This window comes from Geotrypetes seraphini, chromosome 13 (assembly GCF_902459505.1).
Source record: "Geotrypetes seraphini chromosome 13, aGeoSer1.1, whole genome shotgun sequence".
NCBI lineage: Eukaryota > Metazoa > Chordata > Amphibia > Gymnophiona > Dermophiidae > Geotrypetes > Geotrypetes seraphini.
Genome location: NC_047096.1, coordinates 20,591,581 through 20,607,408, shown reverse-complemented (window position 1 = coordinate 20,607,408; position 15,828 = coordinate 20,591,581). Strand labels below are relative to the sequence as shown.

Here is a 15,828-nt window from a genome sequence, read left to right as displayed (position 1 = left end):
GAAGAGCTTATGTGCACAACAGAAGAGCGGGACTTGGGGGTGATTGTATATGATGATGTTAAGGTGGCCAAACAGGTTGAAAAGATGATGGCGAAAGTAGAAGGATGCTAGGTTGCATAGGGAGAGGTATGGCTAGTAGGAAAAAGGAGGTATTGATGACCCTGTATAAAACTTTGGTGAGACCTCATTTAGAACACTGTTCTTCAACCGCCGGTCTGCAGGAAATTTCTGCCGGTCCGCGCAGGGTCGGCAAGATTAAAATGACCATAGGTCCATTTTCAGACCTCCTATCCCATTGTCCCCACACACAGCTTTGGGACAGCGTCCCGAAGCTGTGCTCAGGGACAACGGGGCAGGCGATCATTTCCTGTCCCTCCCTCCTTCCTTCCCCCGTGTCCCCTTCTCTTACCGCCCTGCCGCTGCTGCTAAAGCCGACAGGAAGTCTTCTTTCTGATGTCAATTCTGACGTTGGAGAGAACGTTCTGGGCCAGCCAATCGCTGCCTGGCTGGCCCAGAACGTCCTCTCCGACGTCAGAATTGACGTTGGAAAGAAGACTTCCTGTCGGCTTTAGCAGCAGCGGCAGGGCGGTAAGAGCAGAGGAAAGGAAGGAGGGAGGCTTTTTTTTTTTTTTTTGCGGGGCAGGGAGGGAAGGTGGTAGGCAGGCAAGCAGGCTGGCTTTGGCCAGGGTGGGAGGGAGAAAGGTAGACAGGCAGGCAGGCTGGCTTCGGGGGTGGGACAAAGTGTGGAAGGCAATGAGAGGGACATGGGAAGGAGGCACTGGGGGCACTAAAGACAGGAACGGGCACTAAGGACATGGGAAGAAGGCACTGGGGGCACTAAGGACATGGGAATGAGGCACTGGGGGCACTAAGGACATGGGAAGGAGGCACCGGGGGCACTAAGGACATAGGAAGGAAAGAGGGAGGGAATAGAAAGGGACAATTCTTGGGCATGAGTACAGAAAGAAAGAAATGAAAGAAAGGATACACAGACAGAAGGAAACGCAACCAGAGACTCATGAAATCACCAGACAGCAAAGGTAGGAAAAATGATTTTATTTTCAATTTAGTGATCAAAACGTGTCAGTTTTGAGAATTTATATCTGCTGTTTATATTTTGCACTATATTTGTCTATTTTTCTATAGTTACTGAGGTGACCGAGCTCGCGGAGATGGTTGTGGAAACGGGGTTTTTAAATTTTAGTCTAAGTAGTTTGCCGGTCCACAAAATAATTATTTTATTTCTGCCGGTCCACGGGTGTAAAAAGGTTGAAAAACACTGATTTAGAATATTGTGTACAATTCTGGAGGCCGCACCTTCAAAAAGATATAAAAAGGCTGGAGTCGGTCCAGAGGAAAGCTACTAAAATGGTATGTGGTCTTCATCATAAGGCATATGGGGACAGACTTAAAGATCTCAATCTGTATACTTTGGAGGATAGGCGGGAGAGAGGAGATATGGTAGAGATGTTTAAATACCTACATACAGAAGGGTGGTAGATGCATGGAACAGTCTCCCGGAAGAGGTGGTGGAGACAGAGACTGTGTCTGAATTCAAAAGGGCCTGGGATAGGCACGTGGGATCTCTCAGAGAGAGAAAGAGATAATGGTTACTGTGGATGGGCCGACTAGATGGGCCATTTGGCCTTTATCTGCCATCATGGTTCTATGTTTCTATTCACATACTCACATATAGACACTCATGCATAGGGATTGGAGAGAATATCATGAGCCTTGCTCTGCATGCTTTCCCCACTTATTCTTTTTTGTCATTGTATTAATTTATCTCTGCCTTCCACATTTCTATCTGAGTGATTTTAAGACTGTATATTTATAATGGTTGGAACTCTCTCTTTTTAAAAATTTCTTGCAGCTGTAAATCTGTTAAAGGTTTTGTAAACCAAAAACTGTGCAGTTATTAGACTCATCTCTTCCACTATTAAACCTAGCTCATCGATCAGCAGATCTCTTCATTTAGATCAAACGCGATGATATTCAAACCAGTAATAATAGTCTCTGCTCGGTTCATCCCGTGCCACAATCATTATCCGTTTCATGCTGTTAGGCCTTGCTTTACGGAGAATAGATGTAGCACTTAGAGCTTTTGCACTGTTCCAGAGCTGCGGTTGCCAGACTTGAATGTGTAATTATTAGACTTCATACTTTCAGACTAGCAGGAACGTACAGATTATTTTAAAGTTTGTGCTGCATTCTATGTGCAAAATATGATGCTTTTGCTAAGAATTAGCAATTTCTCTCCCTGAATACTGGACAGTAACTGTTGCCTGCCCCCTTTAATTAATCATGTCTTCTTTTGCAGGGGTCAGTAAGGGAGCTAAAGAAGCTTCAGGGTTTGCCAGGGCAGATGTTTGGCCAGTTTGGTTCCTCTATTGCAGAACTTGGAGACATCAATGGAGACAAAATACATGATGTTGCAATTGGAGCCCCCCTGGAAGATAACCAGCAGGGTAGAGTCTATATATTCCACGGAGAGCGGTCCGGGATCAAGTCTACATACAGCCAGGTTAGTTAGTTCCACCGCTCTTAAACTAGATGTGAGTACGGGATATGAACTTGGGGTGCAGAGGTAAAGGCCTTAGTGCAGAGCCCTGGGGCAGGGCTAGGTTATAGAGTTTAAGCAGAAAAGAAGAGGACAAGTCCTGAATTCATAGGGTTACCAGAAGTCCAGATTTCCCCGAAATGCCCTCCTTTTGAGGACATGTCCGGGGGTCCGGACAGCTATTCAAAACCTTGCCCCTAAGTGACTAAAGATAATGAGGTAACCTTTAGCGATACATTCAGCAGAAAGTCAGCCTTTTAGACTGGTAATACATGCAGAAAAATGACCTTGCATTAAGTTTGCTTATTATTAGGTTAGTAGAGCCCTGCCCATAGCTGAGCCCAGGAAAATTCCCATGATGCACACAAGGGGACTTACGCCAAAAATAATACTTAAGTAAAAGTAACAGAAATGTGGGCTTGAGTTGGGAACAACAGATATTGTTGCAAAATGTATACTGCCTAGATTAGGGGTTCTCAAACTAGTCCTCAGGGTACACCCCAGCCAGTCAGGTTCTCAGGATATCCGCCATCAATATGCATGAGATAGATTTGCATACACCAAAGGCAGTATATATATATATATATATATATATACTAGTGTTTAAGCCTGTTACATTAACGGGTGTTAGTAAAGCCTCCTTCCCTCACATGTCCCCTATTTTCAGCCCCAGCTCCAAACCCATTTTTACCCCCCCAGCCCCCTTCTCCCATCTTTTGCCTTTCAGCCCCAGCCCCCTTTTCTCACCAGCAGCTTTTCCCTCCCCACTCCACTTCCCTGTGCAGTAGCAGCAGAAGCATACCCTCCACCTCCATTTCCCTGTGCAACAGCATTTCCCTCCCCCACCCCACTTCCCTGTGCAGCAGCACCTCTCCCTGTCCAGAAGCACCTCTTCCCTGCTCCCCCGGTCCAGCAGCATCTCTTTCCTGCTCCCCCTGTCCCTCTTCCTTGCTTCCCCGGTCCAGCAGCACTTCTTCCATGCTCCACCGATCCAGCAGTACCTCTTCCCTGCTCCCCCTGTCCAGCAGCACCTCTTCCCTGCTCCCCTGGTCCAGCAGCACCTCTTCTCTGCTCCCCCTCACTGCCTTCCATACTTTGTCCCACCCCCACCCTCTGAAGCCAGCCTACCTGCCTGCCATCTCCCTGTGCAGTAGAACCCTCTCCCCCTCCCTGCCACTATCTCCGCCTTGCAGCCACCCCACTGATCCTCCCACTGTGAGACGACCATCAAACCTCTTGGCTCCAGCAGTGGCCGCATCTCACTAAAGACGCTGCTTTGCGGCCTTCCCATGCTCTGATTTCCTCTGCCGGCGTCTCTGATGTTGTCATCAGAGATGCATATTCATTGTAGGAAACCTAAAAATTAAACTGGCTAGATATGAATACAGTGTTCCCCCCGCAAATTCGTGGTTCATGAATCGCGGACTCGCTCATTTGCAGTGTGCTCCAACTGCCTCATCCTGTAGTAAAGTCGGGCTATACCAATCAGGAGCTGCATGTCAAAACAGCTCCTGATTGGTGTAGCCCAACTTTACTACAGGAAGAGGCAGTCGGAGCAGACCGCAAGTGATTTTCTTCACCCGCCGGCGCTCCAGCTGCCCTCTCCTGCCTCCCCTGCCTTTTGACAGGCGAAAAACCGCATTTGTGGTTTTTCCAAAATTCGCGGGGGTTCCTGGAACAGAACCCCTGTGAATTTCGGGGGAATACTGTATTATTTAACATTTCTTTACATTTTGTTTTTTACTTGCAAGATAATTTGTTTGATACAATATTCCCGCTTATAACGTAGGATCTAATTGTTCAAATGGTACATACTGATATAATTTTAAGATCATAACTAGTTATGAATTGAGGGAATCCAGTGAGCATTAGCTTGTTGGTGATATTTTGGGGACATATCTTCTCCCGAAAAACCGGGAGAATTCCAGCCAAGCCGTAGAAATGCCTCTAAGAAGAATGAAATGCATTATGTCTGCTGCTGCTAGCCAAGTAGGTTGAAATTGTGAAGGGCTCAGACTATAACCTCAAGGAAATTCTCTCCGTTTGCTCTGGGCTACAAGGGGTAAAATACTCTCCATTTGGTAAAAGTTTCTGTGGAAGCTGCATCAGCAACAAACATATAGCCATGCAAAGCAGCCTTTCAAGTTTCATGTTTATTGGGGATTTGCTATCCTGTCCATGCTATAGAACTATCTGGGCCGCTTATATTCGAAGGCCAAGAAAGCAGGGGGGAGGGGGAGGTAAGTCCAAGATATGAAATAAAGCACGGGAGGGTCAGAACTACAATTTGAATAGGAAAGTAAGGGGTAGTACATAAGGAGGAGAATAAATGTCTTTTAGACACATTTATTTATTCGGTTTTCTATACCTTTCTCCCAGGGGAGCTCAAGAAGAGCAGATATGTTCACTGTCGCAGGTCCACAATGGTGGAACTCCCTTCCCCAGTACATTAGAATAGAACAAGATATTTCAGCTTTTAAAAATTTCTTAAAAACTTATTTGTTTAAGGATGCTTATGACCTTTAAAAATTCTAAAATTATCTATTTTGTTTTAATTAATACCCACAAAGTGTGCCTTGAAATTATTTACCCTACCTTTTGTTTTTCCCTTTTTTCTGTGCCCTTATTGTAACTTTACCTCCTTTCCTTTTTTTCATGTTAGTTATTATTGGAATTTTATGTTATTATGTTTAAAGTTGCTTTATTTTATTATATTATGTACATCGCCTAGAAAATTCGAAATAGGCGATTTATCAAGAGCTAAATAAACTTGAAACTTGAAACAGTTTACATGATTTATTCAGATACTTCAGTATTTTTTCCTGTCTGTTCCAGTGGGCTCTCAATCTATCTAACATACCCAAGGCAATGGGGGGAATCAAGTGATCTGCCCAGTCACAAGAAACAGCTTAGATCTGTAAATGGGATGAAATTAAGTTTGGAGGGAAGGATGTTGATTACGCATGTTAGGATTGGAGCATCAATGATATCTATGGCTAGTGTAGAATTATGGAATACCCTGCCTGGTGTCCTGCGATTCTGCATTGGGAGGATGAATTTTAAGAAAATGCTGAAAACGCAATTATTTGCCAGTGCCTTCCTATGCTAATGCTTATTTCATCTGATAATATCCTCTTTAGATTTCCTTGATAGTAACGTATGATTTAAAGCAGAGGTCTCAAAGTCCCTCCTTGAGGGCCGCAATCCAGTCGGGTTTTCAGGATTTCCCCAATGAATATACTTGAGATCTATGTGCATGCACTGCTTTCAATGCATATTCATTGGGGAAATCCTGAAAACCCGACTGGATTGCGACCCTCAAGGAGGGACTTTGAGATCCCTGATTTAGAGCATGTTTGTATTTATGAACTGCTGGAATTAGACTTGCTGTGTATGCAAATATGAATTGGTTTGGCTATTTACTTTAGAATCAATCAATTGATCTGATGTACATAAGAACTGCCGTCTCCGGATCAGACCTTTGGTCCATCAAGTCTGGCGATCCGCACACGCGGAGGCCCAGCAAGGTATACACCTGGCGTAATTTTAGTCACCCATATCCCTCTATGCCTCTCGTAAGGAGATGTGCATCTAGTTTGCTTTTAAATCCTAGAACGGTCTTTTGTTATTGGTGAATGTTGTTTTGTCTTGATTTACTGATATTTCATATTGGAGGGATGTTTATGATGTTGTCCAGACATGTCTACGTTATATGTGGAAATCGCAGAGAAATAAGGTTTTATGTATGTGATATGGAAACCACATAGTTGTATGCAGTATAGACATTTTTTAATAAATAAATAACCCAGGGTGCTGAGGCTGTAGCTGTAACCACTGTGCCAACCTCTTGGCATGGGGTGGCAAACATTGTCTGGCAAAGATGGCAAGGCATATCCCAACAAACAAAATAGTTCGGTATAGGCACCTGTGAATAAAAGGTTTTTTTAACTCGGTGTTGAAGTTTTGTAGGGATGGCTGTTGTTGGATTGATTGTGGTAAGCGGTTCTAAAGTTCTGGGCCTTGAACCGAAAAGTTTGCTTTCCTTGTATGCTCATGAACTATTTCTCGGAAAGAAGAAACAGATAAATAAACTTTGAGATGTGGATCTTCGATATCTATGAGTAAGATAAGGTGTCAAGATCTGAGAAAGGTAAGGAGTGTCTTCAAGCGTGTGTCTTGTATACTAAGAGGCACCTATCTTGTCCACCTTTTACAAAACCGTAGTGTGTTTTTTTGTAGCACCGGCCATAGTGGCAGCAGCGATGACGCTCAAAGGAATTCTATGAGCATTGGCCGCGCTAAATTATGTAAAAGGGGAGGAGGGTTAGTAATTAGTAAACTGGCTTCAATTATGAGCTTTAACAAGCTTTTAATTGGGGAAAAAAAGTAATTGGGCAACAGGCGTGACTCCACAAAAGATAAGTGCCTATCGCATGGTGCCTAGCAGCACCTAACTTCAAAGTAAGCGTGCATAGGGGTGGAGAAGGACTTAGGTGCTGCTAAGTGCGATTCTCAAGTCTAAAGGACATAGGTGGCTATAACATAGGCCTTTAAAACCATGGCCTACATTACAGGCGCCTAAGTTTCAAGTGACAAGCATCAAATATAGACAACCTTAGATATAGATACAATTTATCCCGTTTAGGACCTCAGCGGTGCTAACTGTGAGAGAGTTTCATTCACAGATATATAAGCACAGAAGTCTTCATCGGTCACAATTTTTTATGTATTTTTTTCATATAAGTTTAAATTGTAGTACTTCATTTGATAAATAGATTTTTGAAAAAAGTACTCATCTCTTTTAAAGAAGCATAGCAGGGGCTCTTCACCAACATAGGCTATGTTTCGCCCAGGGGGCTTTATCAAGGCAAAACATAGCCTATGTTGGTGAAGAGCCCCTGCTATGCTTCTTTAAAAGAGATGAGTACTTTTTTCAAAAATCTATTTATCAAATGAAGTACTACAATTTAAACTTATATGAAAAAATACATAAAAAATTGTGAACGATGATGACTTCTGCGCTTATATATCTGTGAATGAAACTCTCTCACAGTTAGCACCGCTGAGGTCCTAAACGGGATAAATTGTATCTATATCTAAGGTTGTCTATATTTGATTTTTGAAATTAACCTTAGAAAAACAGATCTTTATTGCCTTATAAATTTATAGGTGACAAGCGACAGGCCTATCTTTCTAAGCACCGTTTACAGAATTTCACCCTAAGAGAATGGTTGTGTAATTGATGCACTGCGGGATTGGTAGCCTTGAGAAGAGGTGTGACCTGGTCAAACCTTTGTGATCTTGATATAAGCTTTATGGTGGTATTTTGCACTACTTCCTCCTTTCAGCGCCCCCTGCTGTTTACTGTATAAGGAATTTGAACATCTCTTCTCTTGGAGAAAGCCCTCGTCTCTTGAGGTGGCTGACATTCTCCTTCACTTTTCCTTGGCAGTGGATAGAAGGGAAACGGATGTCTTCCGGTTTGATGTACTTTGGACGTGCCCTCAGCGGGGGAATGGATCTCAGTCAGGATGGCCTACCAGACATCGCTGTAGGCGCACAAGGAAAAGCCTTCATCTTGAGGTAAGTATTCTTCATTCAAGCAGGTGCCGTCTTCAGCGCCTTTTCCTGTTACAAGTTTCCATCAGTGCCTGCAGTGAGACAGTGGAGGTCAAATCAGATTCTGAGAATTCAGTCAACGGACTAGATTCACTAAGCAAAACGATCGTGCACTGATCAGTTTGCGACCCCCTTTGCGACTCGATTTTACTCCAGCCCTATTCACTTACCTCTCTACCGATCCGATTCCGATCTGTGCATGCAAATGAGGGGAACGGCATGCAAAGTAGGCAGGGAACCGATTCACTAATGAAATCTTGCAAACCGACTGGGCTGGTCGATCAACCCAAGAAGCGAACTGCTTGGGACCAGCCGCAAACATCCTTTCCGACTCTCCAGCTCCATTGCCGCCCTGCTCTCTGCTGCCCCGACAATATCTCTCTGCCCTGAATCTCTCCTGCCTGCCGCCCCAAATCGCCACCCTGCTCTCTCCCGAATCTCTCCTGCCTGCCGCCCCAAATCACCACCCTGCTCTGCCCCGAATCTCTCCTGCCCTTTCCTGCACTGCGAGCCCATGGTTTTAACCCACAGATTTAAAGCAGGTTAAAACCATGGGCTCCCTGAGCTAGTAAGTAAAGTAAAAAAAAGGCACGGCTCAGACGGCAGTAAGATACCGGGATACGCGTTTTGAAAATCAGGTCCCGAGTGCACAGTGGCTTTCCAAATCATACTCAAGGCAACTTACATATTTTAGAATATAGGCGCAATGGTTCTGATATTCAGCACTATTTAGCTTGCAGGGAAAAGCTCCCGACTGGCTACATAGCACAAAGTTAGCTCGTGATATTCTGGAAGTATTCAAACCCAGGCTAAAAGTCCACTTTTTCAAGGCTGTTTATAACTCTTAACTCCCACTCACTTGTTAAAGTACCTATGTCTGTTTTATCATTCCCTCTTTGAAAAATTCCCTAACCCCTATTTATTTAATTAAAGATTTCTTAGACACCATAAATCTACAAATCTAAGCAGTTTACAACATACATACATAGAATAAATATAATTTTAAAACATATTATTCAAGGCGTGGAGGGGCATAATCGAAAGGGACGTCTAAGTCCCTTTTCATCTAAGTCGCAAGTCGTCCAAAGTAAAAAACAGCCTATGACATATTTTTGAAAAATACGTCCAAAATTTTTTTTGTTTCGAAAATCATCTTATACGTCCTGCCGATCTGATCGTCCAAGTCGCTAAATTGTCCATCTTTATACCACATTTTCGTCCAACTTTTCGTCTAAGTCAAAAACGCCTAGAACGAGCCCTGTTGGACATGGGAGGGGGTCTGCAAAGTGATGGACTGGACATCCAGACATGCCACCTAAATAGTGCGGTACCTTACAGGGCACTGCTGTGAACTTCACAAAAAGGGTGCCATGTCTTCTCCTCACTACAGCTCCGTTATAGGTCATGGTGAGCCCCCCAAAACACCTCCAGAATCCCCTAGACCCACTTATCTATCACCCTAATAGCCCTTATGGCTGCAGGAGCCACTTATATGCCAGTAGAAAAGAGTTTTGGGGGTGTATAGGGGAGTGCACATGTTTAAGTATCAATGCAGTGATTACAGGGGCTTATAGGCATGGGTCCTCCTCTGCATGAGTCCCTCACCCACCCCCAAGATGGCTTAAGCTGCCTCTGTGCTGGACGACTAGGCTTTCCTATGCCAGGCTGCCAGGTGATGATGGTCTGGAGGCTGAATTGTCAAGTTGTGATTAAATATTTTTATGGGTGTGTGTGTGGGGGGGGTGAGGGGGTCGGTGATCACTGGGGTAGTGTGTGGGGGTCTGTTTTATGTGTTTGCAGTGCTTATCTGGTGACTTTATGTGTGTTTTTGTGACTTAGACCATGTTTACATGGTCTAAGTCACAACGTCCAAGTTCTGTCGATCCTGGCCTGTATAACTTTCGGTTATACATGCTGTACGACTAAGTCTACGCCGGCCCACATCCCGCCCAACTCCCACCCTCGACACTCCTCCTGAACCGCCCCATTTAGCGATGGTCGTTCAGCGGCACTATGGAGGCCTAGGTCATTTAGAAATACGTCCAACACCCGTTTTTATGAGCCCCATACATTGTACCTAAGACAGGAAAAAAACTTAACAAAATTTAAGTCAGAACTTAAAAGTTTTCTATATATTGACGCCTTTAATAACTAATTCTTCCTTTTTTCTTTCCGCATCCATAACTTAAAAGGTCAATTGTCTTTGTCCCCCTTCCTATTGTTTTTTCCCTGAATTTAATTAAATATTTTAAATTCGAATTAGTGATTGTATTATCGAATGTAACCATTAAATAATTTTTCCTTATGTTTCACTATAACCTATTTAAATTACCTTTAAATGTAATGTTATATGTGTTATTTGTATTTTAGATAATTGTTTGTTTAATTTAATAATTGCAAGTGTGTTACCAACTATTTTATTTGTACATCGCCTTGAATTTTGAATAGGCGATAAATCAAAAATACCTAATAAACTTGGAAACTTGGATTAAAAACATGAACAATGTCTAAAATTTCTATTTCAATTCATATAAATGCCTGAAAAAAAACGTGCTTTTAAAAGTTTTCTAAATGAACTCAAAGTCAATCTTTCTCAATTCCTATTTGTCACGTTTCTCTGTTTCACGTAGATTGTAAGCTCTATTGAACAGGAATTGTCTCTTACATGTTTAATGTACAGCACTGCATTTGTCTAGCAGAAGTAGTAGCCCAGTGACCGGCATATGTTGCCTGCCATAGCCAGTCACTGCCAATATTCAGTGGCTCACTTGCTAAGTTCAGCAGCCACACAGACCCACCTAAAAACAGGTCTATCGATTGGCTGCCGGGACTTAGCCAGCCAGTCAATGAATGTCAACTTTGCTGGCTATGTCTCGGCTGGCCAAAAAAAACCTGGAAATTCAATGCCGGTTGCCAGATATGGTGCTGGCATTTGAATTTCTAGTTTTGCCATGGACCATGGGAGACAGCCAGAATAAGTCTCGGCTCCCAATAGCTTACAGTCTAAGTGGGTATTTGAGACAAAGGGAAATGAGTTGCTCGCTTAAGGTCACAAGGAGTGTCGGTGAGGGAAGTGATTTCCATGACTCTCAACTCTGCCACCAGACCACTCCTTTTCCTAGAGCAATGTTTCCCAAACCCTGTCCTCGGAGAACCCCAGCCAGTCAGATTTTCAGAATATCTGTCATGAATATCCATGAGTTAGATTTGCATTCAATAGAGACAGGGTAGTTTTTGCAGGAAGGGTGCAAGAGGGTGACACTGTTTGCGATCCTCCATCAGCCCATTCTGCAGCAATCCGAATTAAACTGGACCTGGTGCAAACTCTTTGACCAATAAACAGCGCATTGCAGTAGTCTAGGTGTGATATTGTTATGGCATGGACCATGGTTGAATTTAATGATCAAAGTCTCAAGTGATCTGTAGACCTGGAAGTTAATTTGGGGGAAGGGTTCAAGGCTGAAGTTTCACCAGCCCCACATTGTACACTATAAAGATAAAAGTTCTGTGCAAGAATTGCAAAAGGCCTAACTTCTGTTCCTTCAATATAGGTCACAGCCCATTCTCGGTGTGACAACAAGGATAACATTTATCCCACCTCAGATCCCGCTGATAGATTTTGACTGCTCAGTCCTGGAGTCGTACAACAAATTCAAACTCAGTGCCTCGGTGTGCTTCGAAGCGACCAAAGTCACCGCAGACAATCTAGGTATGTATTAGAAGGGTGGTCTTTTGAGAACTGTTGTTCACCGGAAGGAATGTTTTCAAGTAGTTGGAAAGGGAGTTGATGTGGAAATTCATAACCACAGGAATAATTTGGACCCGTGCAGTCACTTTTCATTGGAGCAAGACCATCAGATGTAACCCGAAAACTGGGAGATCAAACATTAATCAATAACCTAATACACGTTAATCAATCAAAAAAGGCCCTGCATAATTTTTTACAAGACGTTTACATCACATAAAAATAGATATGATGTGCTCAGAATAAAATGCATGTGCTCGTTAAAACATAATATCCGATGACGCCTTGAACATAGTCACCGACTACTGCAGCACTAACAGGCACCAGCATTGTGTCACTTAAACAGCCTTAGGCATCCCTAGGCATCCTAACTATAAGTGTACCCTATTTATCACAGGGTTTTCTTTGTCTAAATACCTGTGCCTAAGTAAAAAAAAAAACAAACAAACAGGTGCCTATCTGTAAAACATGCCTAACCACACCCACTTTCTGGTAGGTGCTTTGTCTAGGCGCCTAACATCCAATTAAGTCCAATCAACATCAATTAGGAGGTTCGAATTGTCAATTATCAGTACCACTTAAGTTAGGCACCTACGCACATTAAGGGCCTAACTTTAGGCGGACTTTTTAGAATCTGGCCCAATGTGTATATGAATTGGGCTGGCATCTGTACCAATCACTGCACATCAGGAAAATGTGCCAGCCCATTTGTATTGTTATACACATTGGCCCATATTCTCTTAAGTGGCGCCTTAAGTTACTCACCCAACTTAAGTGGAAAATGCTATTTCAAATTTAAAAAAAAAATCATTTTAAAGGGAAAATGTAGGCACCTACTGGCCTACGGAGACGCTTTATGATGTCTAATGCCGTAGCTCCATAGGTACGATTCATGAAAAAGGTAGGCACTGTAAATGTAGACCTTGAAAACCCTCACATATATTTCTGGCGCCTACCTTTCCTGAAGCCAGAATACGTGAACAGCATATATTGAGTCACGATTGTTGTCTAGTGTGTCTTTCATAATTAGATTGTAAGAACTTTCGAGCAGGGACCATCTCTTGTGTGTTTAATATGCAGCGCTGGGTGCGTCTGGTAACGCTATAGAAATAATACCTAGAAGTAGTAGTGGTAGTATCACAAGTTTCAAGTTTTTATTAAAATTTGATGCTATCACTTATACACATTCTAAGCGATTTACAGATTAAAAAACGGGGAAACAAATCAAAAAATTAAAAAAATGCCTGTGACAGTACAATTAAAAAGATACAACTTAAGTAAATGGCATTACAAAAAAGGACAAATAACAAAAACTGACATGATACAGCAGGAGTAGGGGTAGAAATACAATCTATATATGTCACGGTTGGGGATCTGTGGTGCTTGTCCCACGTTTTCTTAACTTCCTTTCACCCCAACCCCTGCATCAGCTTGATCTCTGCATATTATTTTTCATCAGTCTTATCCCGCTCAATTTCTCTGGTGTATTACAGACCCTTTTTCAGTTAAACTCAACTACAGCATCCTCCTGGATCCACTGAGGCAGAACCGTAGAGCTGTGTTTGACACGAATAAGAATTCTAAGACCAGAACCATGAAGGTGGAAGTCCAAAATCCTTTATGCGAAAACTTTGACATCAAGTTACTGGTGAGCCTTTGTTATAATCCTGTAATGGTAGAAGCTTTGTGACCTCCTCAATCAACTTTCAGACCTTTAGCGCCCCCTACATGAGGTTTTGATTCACAACACTATAAAACGTGGAGAATCGGATGGATATCTAGGCCCGGATTCTGTATAGGACGCCCGGTCTCAGAAGCCTTTAGAATTAGGCCTAAGGCCGTGTAAAGTAAACCTGATTCTCTAATTGATGTCCATGTTACAGACGCCGGTTAGAGAATCAAATTATTGTAGACACGACTGCTAAGCTTATCACGGCAAGGGATCTCCTGTTGCAATAAGTTTAGCGGCTACAACTGCCAGTCTCCCCAAATGAACGTGGCAGGAGTGATGCCCAATCCCTCCTGCCCAGATCACCCCACCCGCCCCCTGAAGATCACCGGCAGGAGAGTGCCCAATCGTTCCTGCAAGAACACCCCCCACCCACCTTCTAAAGATTGCTGGCAGGAAGGTGCCCAATACCTCTTGCTGGAACACCCCCACCCCTGAAAATCACCAGCAGGAGGGTGCCCAATCCCTCCTAACCTCCCTCCACTCTCCTCGGACCCCCCACCTGCCAACCTTTAATGATGGCTGGCTGGACAGGTCTTCTCACCATCCAGCCAGCAGACCTGCCTCCATCAAAATGAGGTGGGCCTGCCCCTTCCCGGTGCATTGTGGGATGCACCGGGGAGGGGCCTAAAGCCTGATTGGCCCAGGGCCAACCTAAGATTTCGGTTGGTTTATCATGTAATCCACCCTGAAATAGTTTTATTGTGGGTTGAATAGAAAAACTGAATAAGGCAATATAATATAATATGTAGAGGCTGACCAAATATTAGTTTGGGATTTGGCATCCAGTTTTAGATTTGGCAATCCAAAATCCATGTTTAGGTTTCAGCCAACAATGCCAGTGCATTTTCAGCTGTGTCTGGAAACAAAACTCTCTTCCCACCCCATCCCCCACCCCCAGTGATTGCTCTTTGGGTCACCAGACCACTTCTCAAGCCATCCACTGCCATCACCTCCTCCTCATACCACCATAGTTTCTGTGCCCTCCCGCCACCTAAAGGCCCTACCCAGGCATACTTTTAAATGCTCTGGTAGTCTAGTAACTGTTCCCTTCCCCTGAGTGCCCGGGCTTACCTATTAAATCTTCTGTTAGTCTGGTGGCCTTTTCCAGATAAGAGTGATCCCCAGCTGTTTTTGCCCCCATTACTTCTTCAGCCAAAAATGGCTGCCGGGAATTCCTGAAGGACATCCAGGTGGCCATTTTGGAATTGGAACCAGCATAAACAGGAGCGATCTCCAGCTACTCCTGCTTATGCTGGTTTCAATCCTGAAGTGGCCGCCAAGCCATCCTGCAGCAATCTCGCAAGGCTGCTACGAGAAGTCTCAAAAGCCATATTGACTGAGGAGCCCACATTGATAACTGCCCTATATGTGTTTATAAAGCAGGCATAAAATAGGCACCTTCTTGTCCTCTCAGCCTAGGCAATCTGTTATAAACTTACCCCATAGTGACCATACGAGTCTCTAAAAATGGAAGTTCCAATTATGGGTGCAGTTTTGGAACTGCCTCCATTTTAACAGTACCTGTGTTTTCTCACCCCTGCTGTCTTTCACAGGACTGCGTTAAGGATACACTGGCTCCCATCGAATTGAAATTGGAGTATTCCCTAATAAGTGAGGCACTGCCTTCAACTAATGGCCTCAGCCCAGTCCTGAGGAACGACGTGCCAACACATTACACCGCAGAGGTGAGTGGCAGAACTGTATTCCCTACTGGCATCATCACCTTTACTGTTATCCTTCTCATCATTGTCACCTTTATCATCACTGTCATTTTAATCACCGTTAACGTCATTACCCCCACGAACAACATGTTCATGACCATCACCAGCCTTATCACTATTATTGTTATCAACATTATCATCTCTAGAATTGTAATTACCATCTTCACTGTCATCGTTATCCTATCAGCAACATATCAGCGATTGCCATTATTACCACTATCGCTGACATTGCTGTCATCAATCCTGGCCTAAATTAATTAAATTTGAATCCTGATCCATGATTAAATTAGCTATAGTGTTATATAATATTAAAAACATTTGCAAGCTATGTGCTTCCACCTCGAAGTCATGGATCATGGATAAGTCTGGACAAACATTGTTTACTGGGCAATTGTCCACCGATTATTATGAAATCAGCTCCTTTTCCCTTTAAAGCTGAACTCTTTAATTG

The 15,828-nt window shown here is 43.4% G+C and overlaps 1 protein-coding gene across 1 annotated transcript in view; it reads left to right on the top strand.

Moving 5' to 3' along the window:
* The window catches only part of LOC117347089 (integrin alpha-M-like), a 104,210-nt gene that overhangs the window by 52,716 nt on the left and 35,666 nt on the right, over positions 1 to 15,828 (top strand). The window contains exons 14-18 of the mRNA XM_033917477.1: positions 2,321 to 2,524; positions 8,013 to 8,143; positions 11,731 to 11,888; positions 13,418 to 13,572; positions 15,210 to 15,341. Of these exons, the coding sequence (XP_033773368.1) occupies positions 2,321 to 2,524; positions 8,013 to 8,143; positions 11,731 to 11,888; positions 13,418 to 13,572; positions 15,210 to 15,341 (780 nt within the window). The remainder of the gene's footprint in view (positions 1 to 2,320; positions 2,525 to 8,012; positions 8,144 to 11,730; positions 11,889 to 13,417; positions 13,573 to 15,209; positions 15,342 to 15,828) is intronic.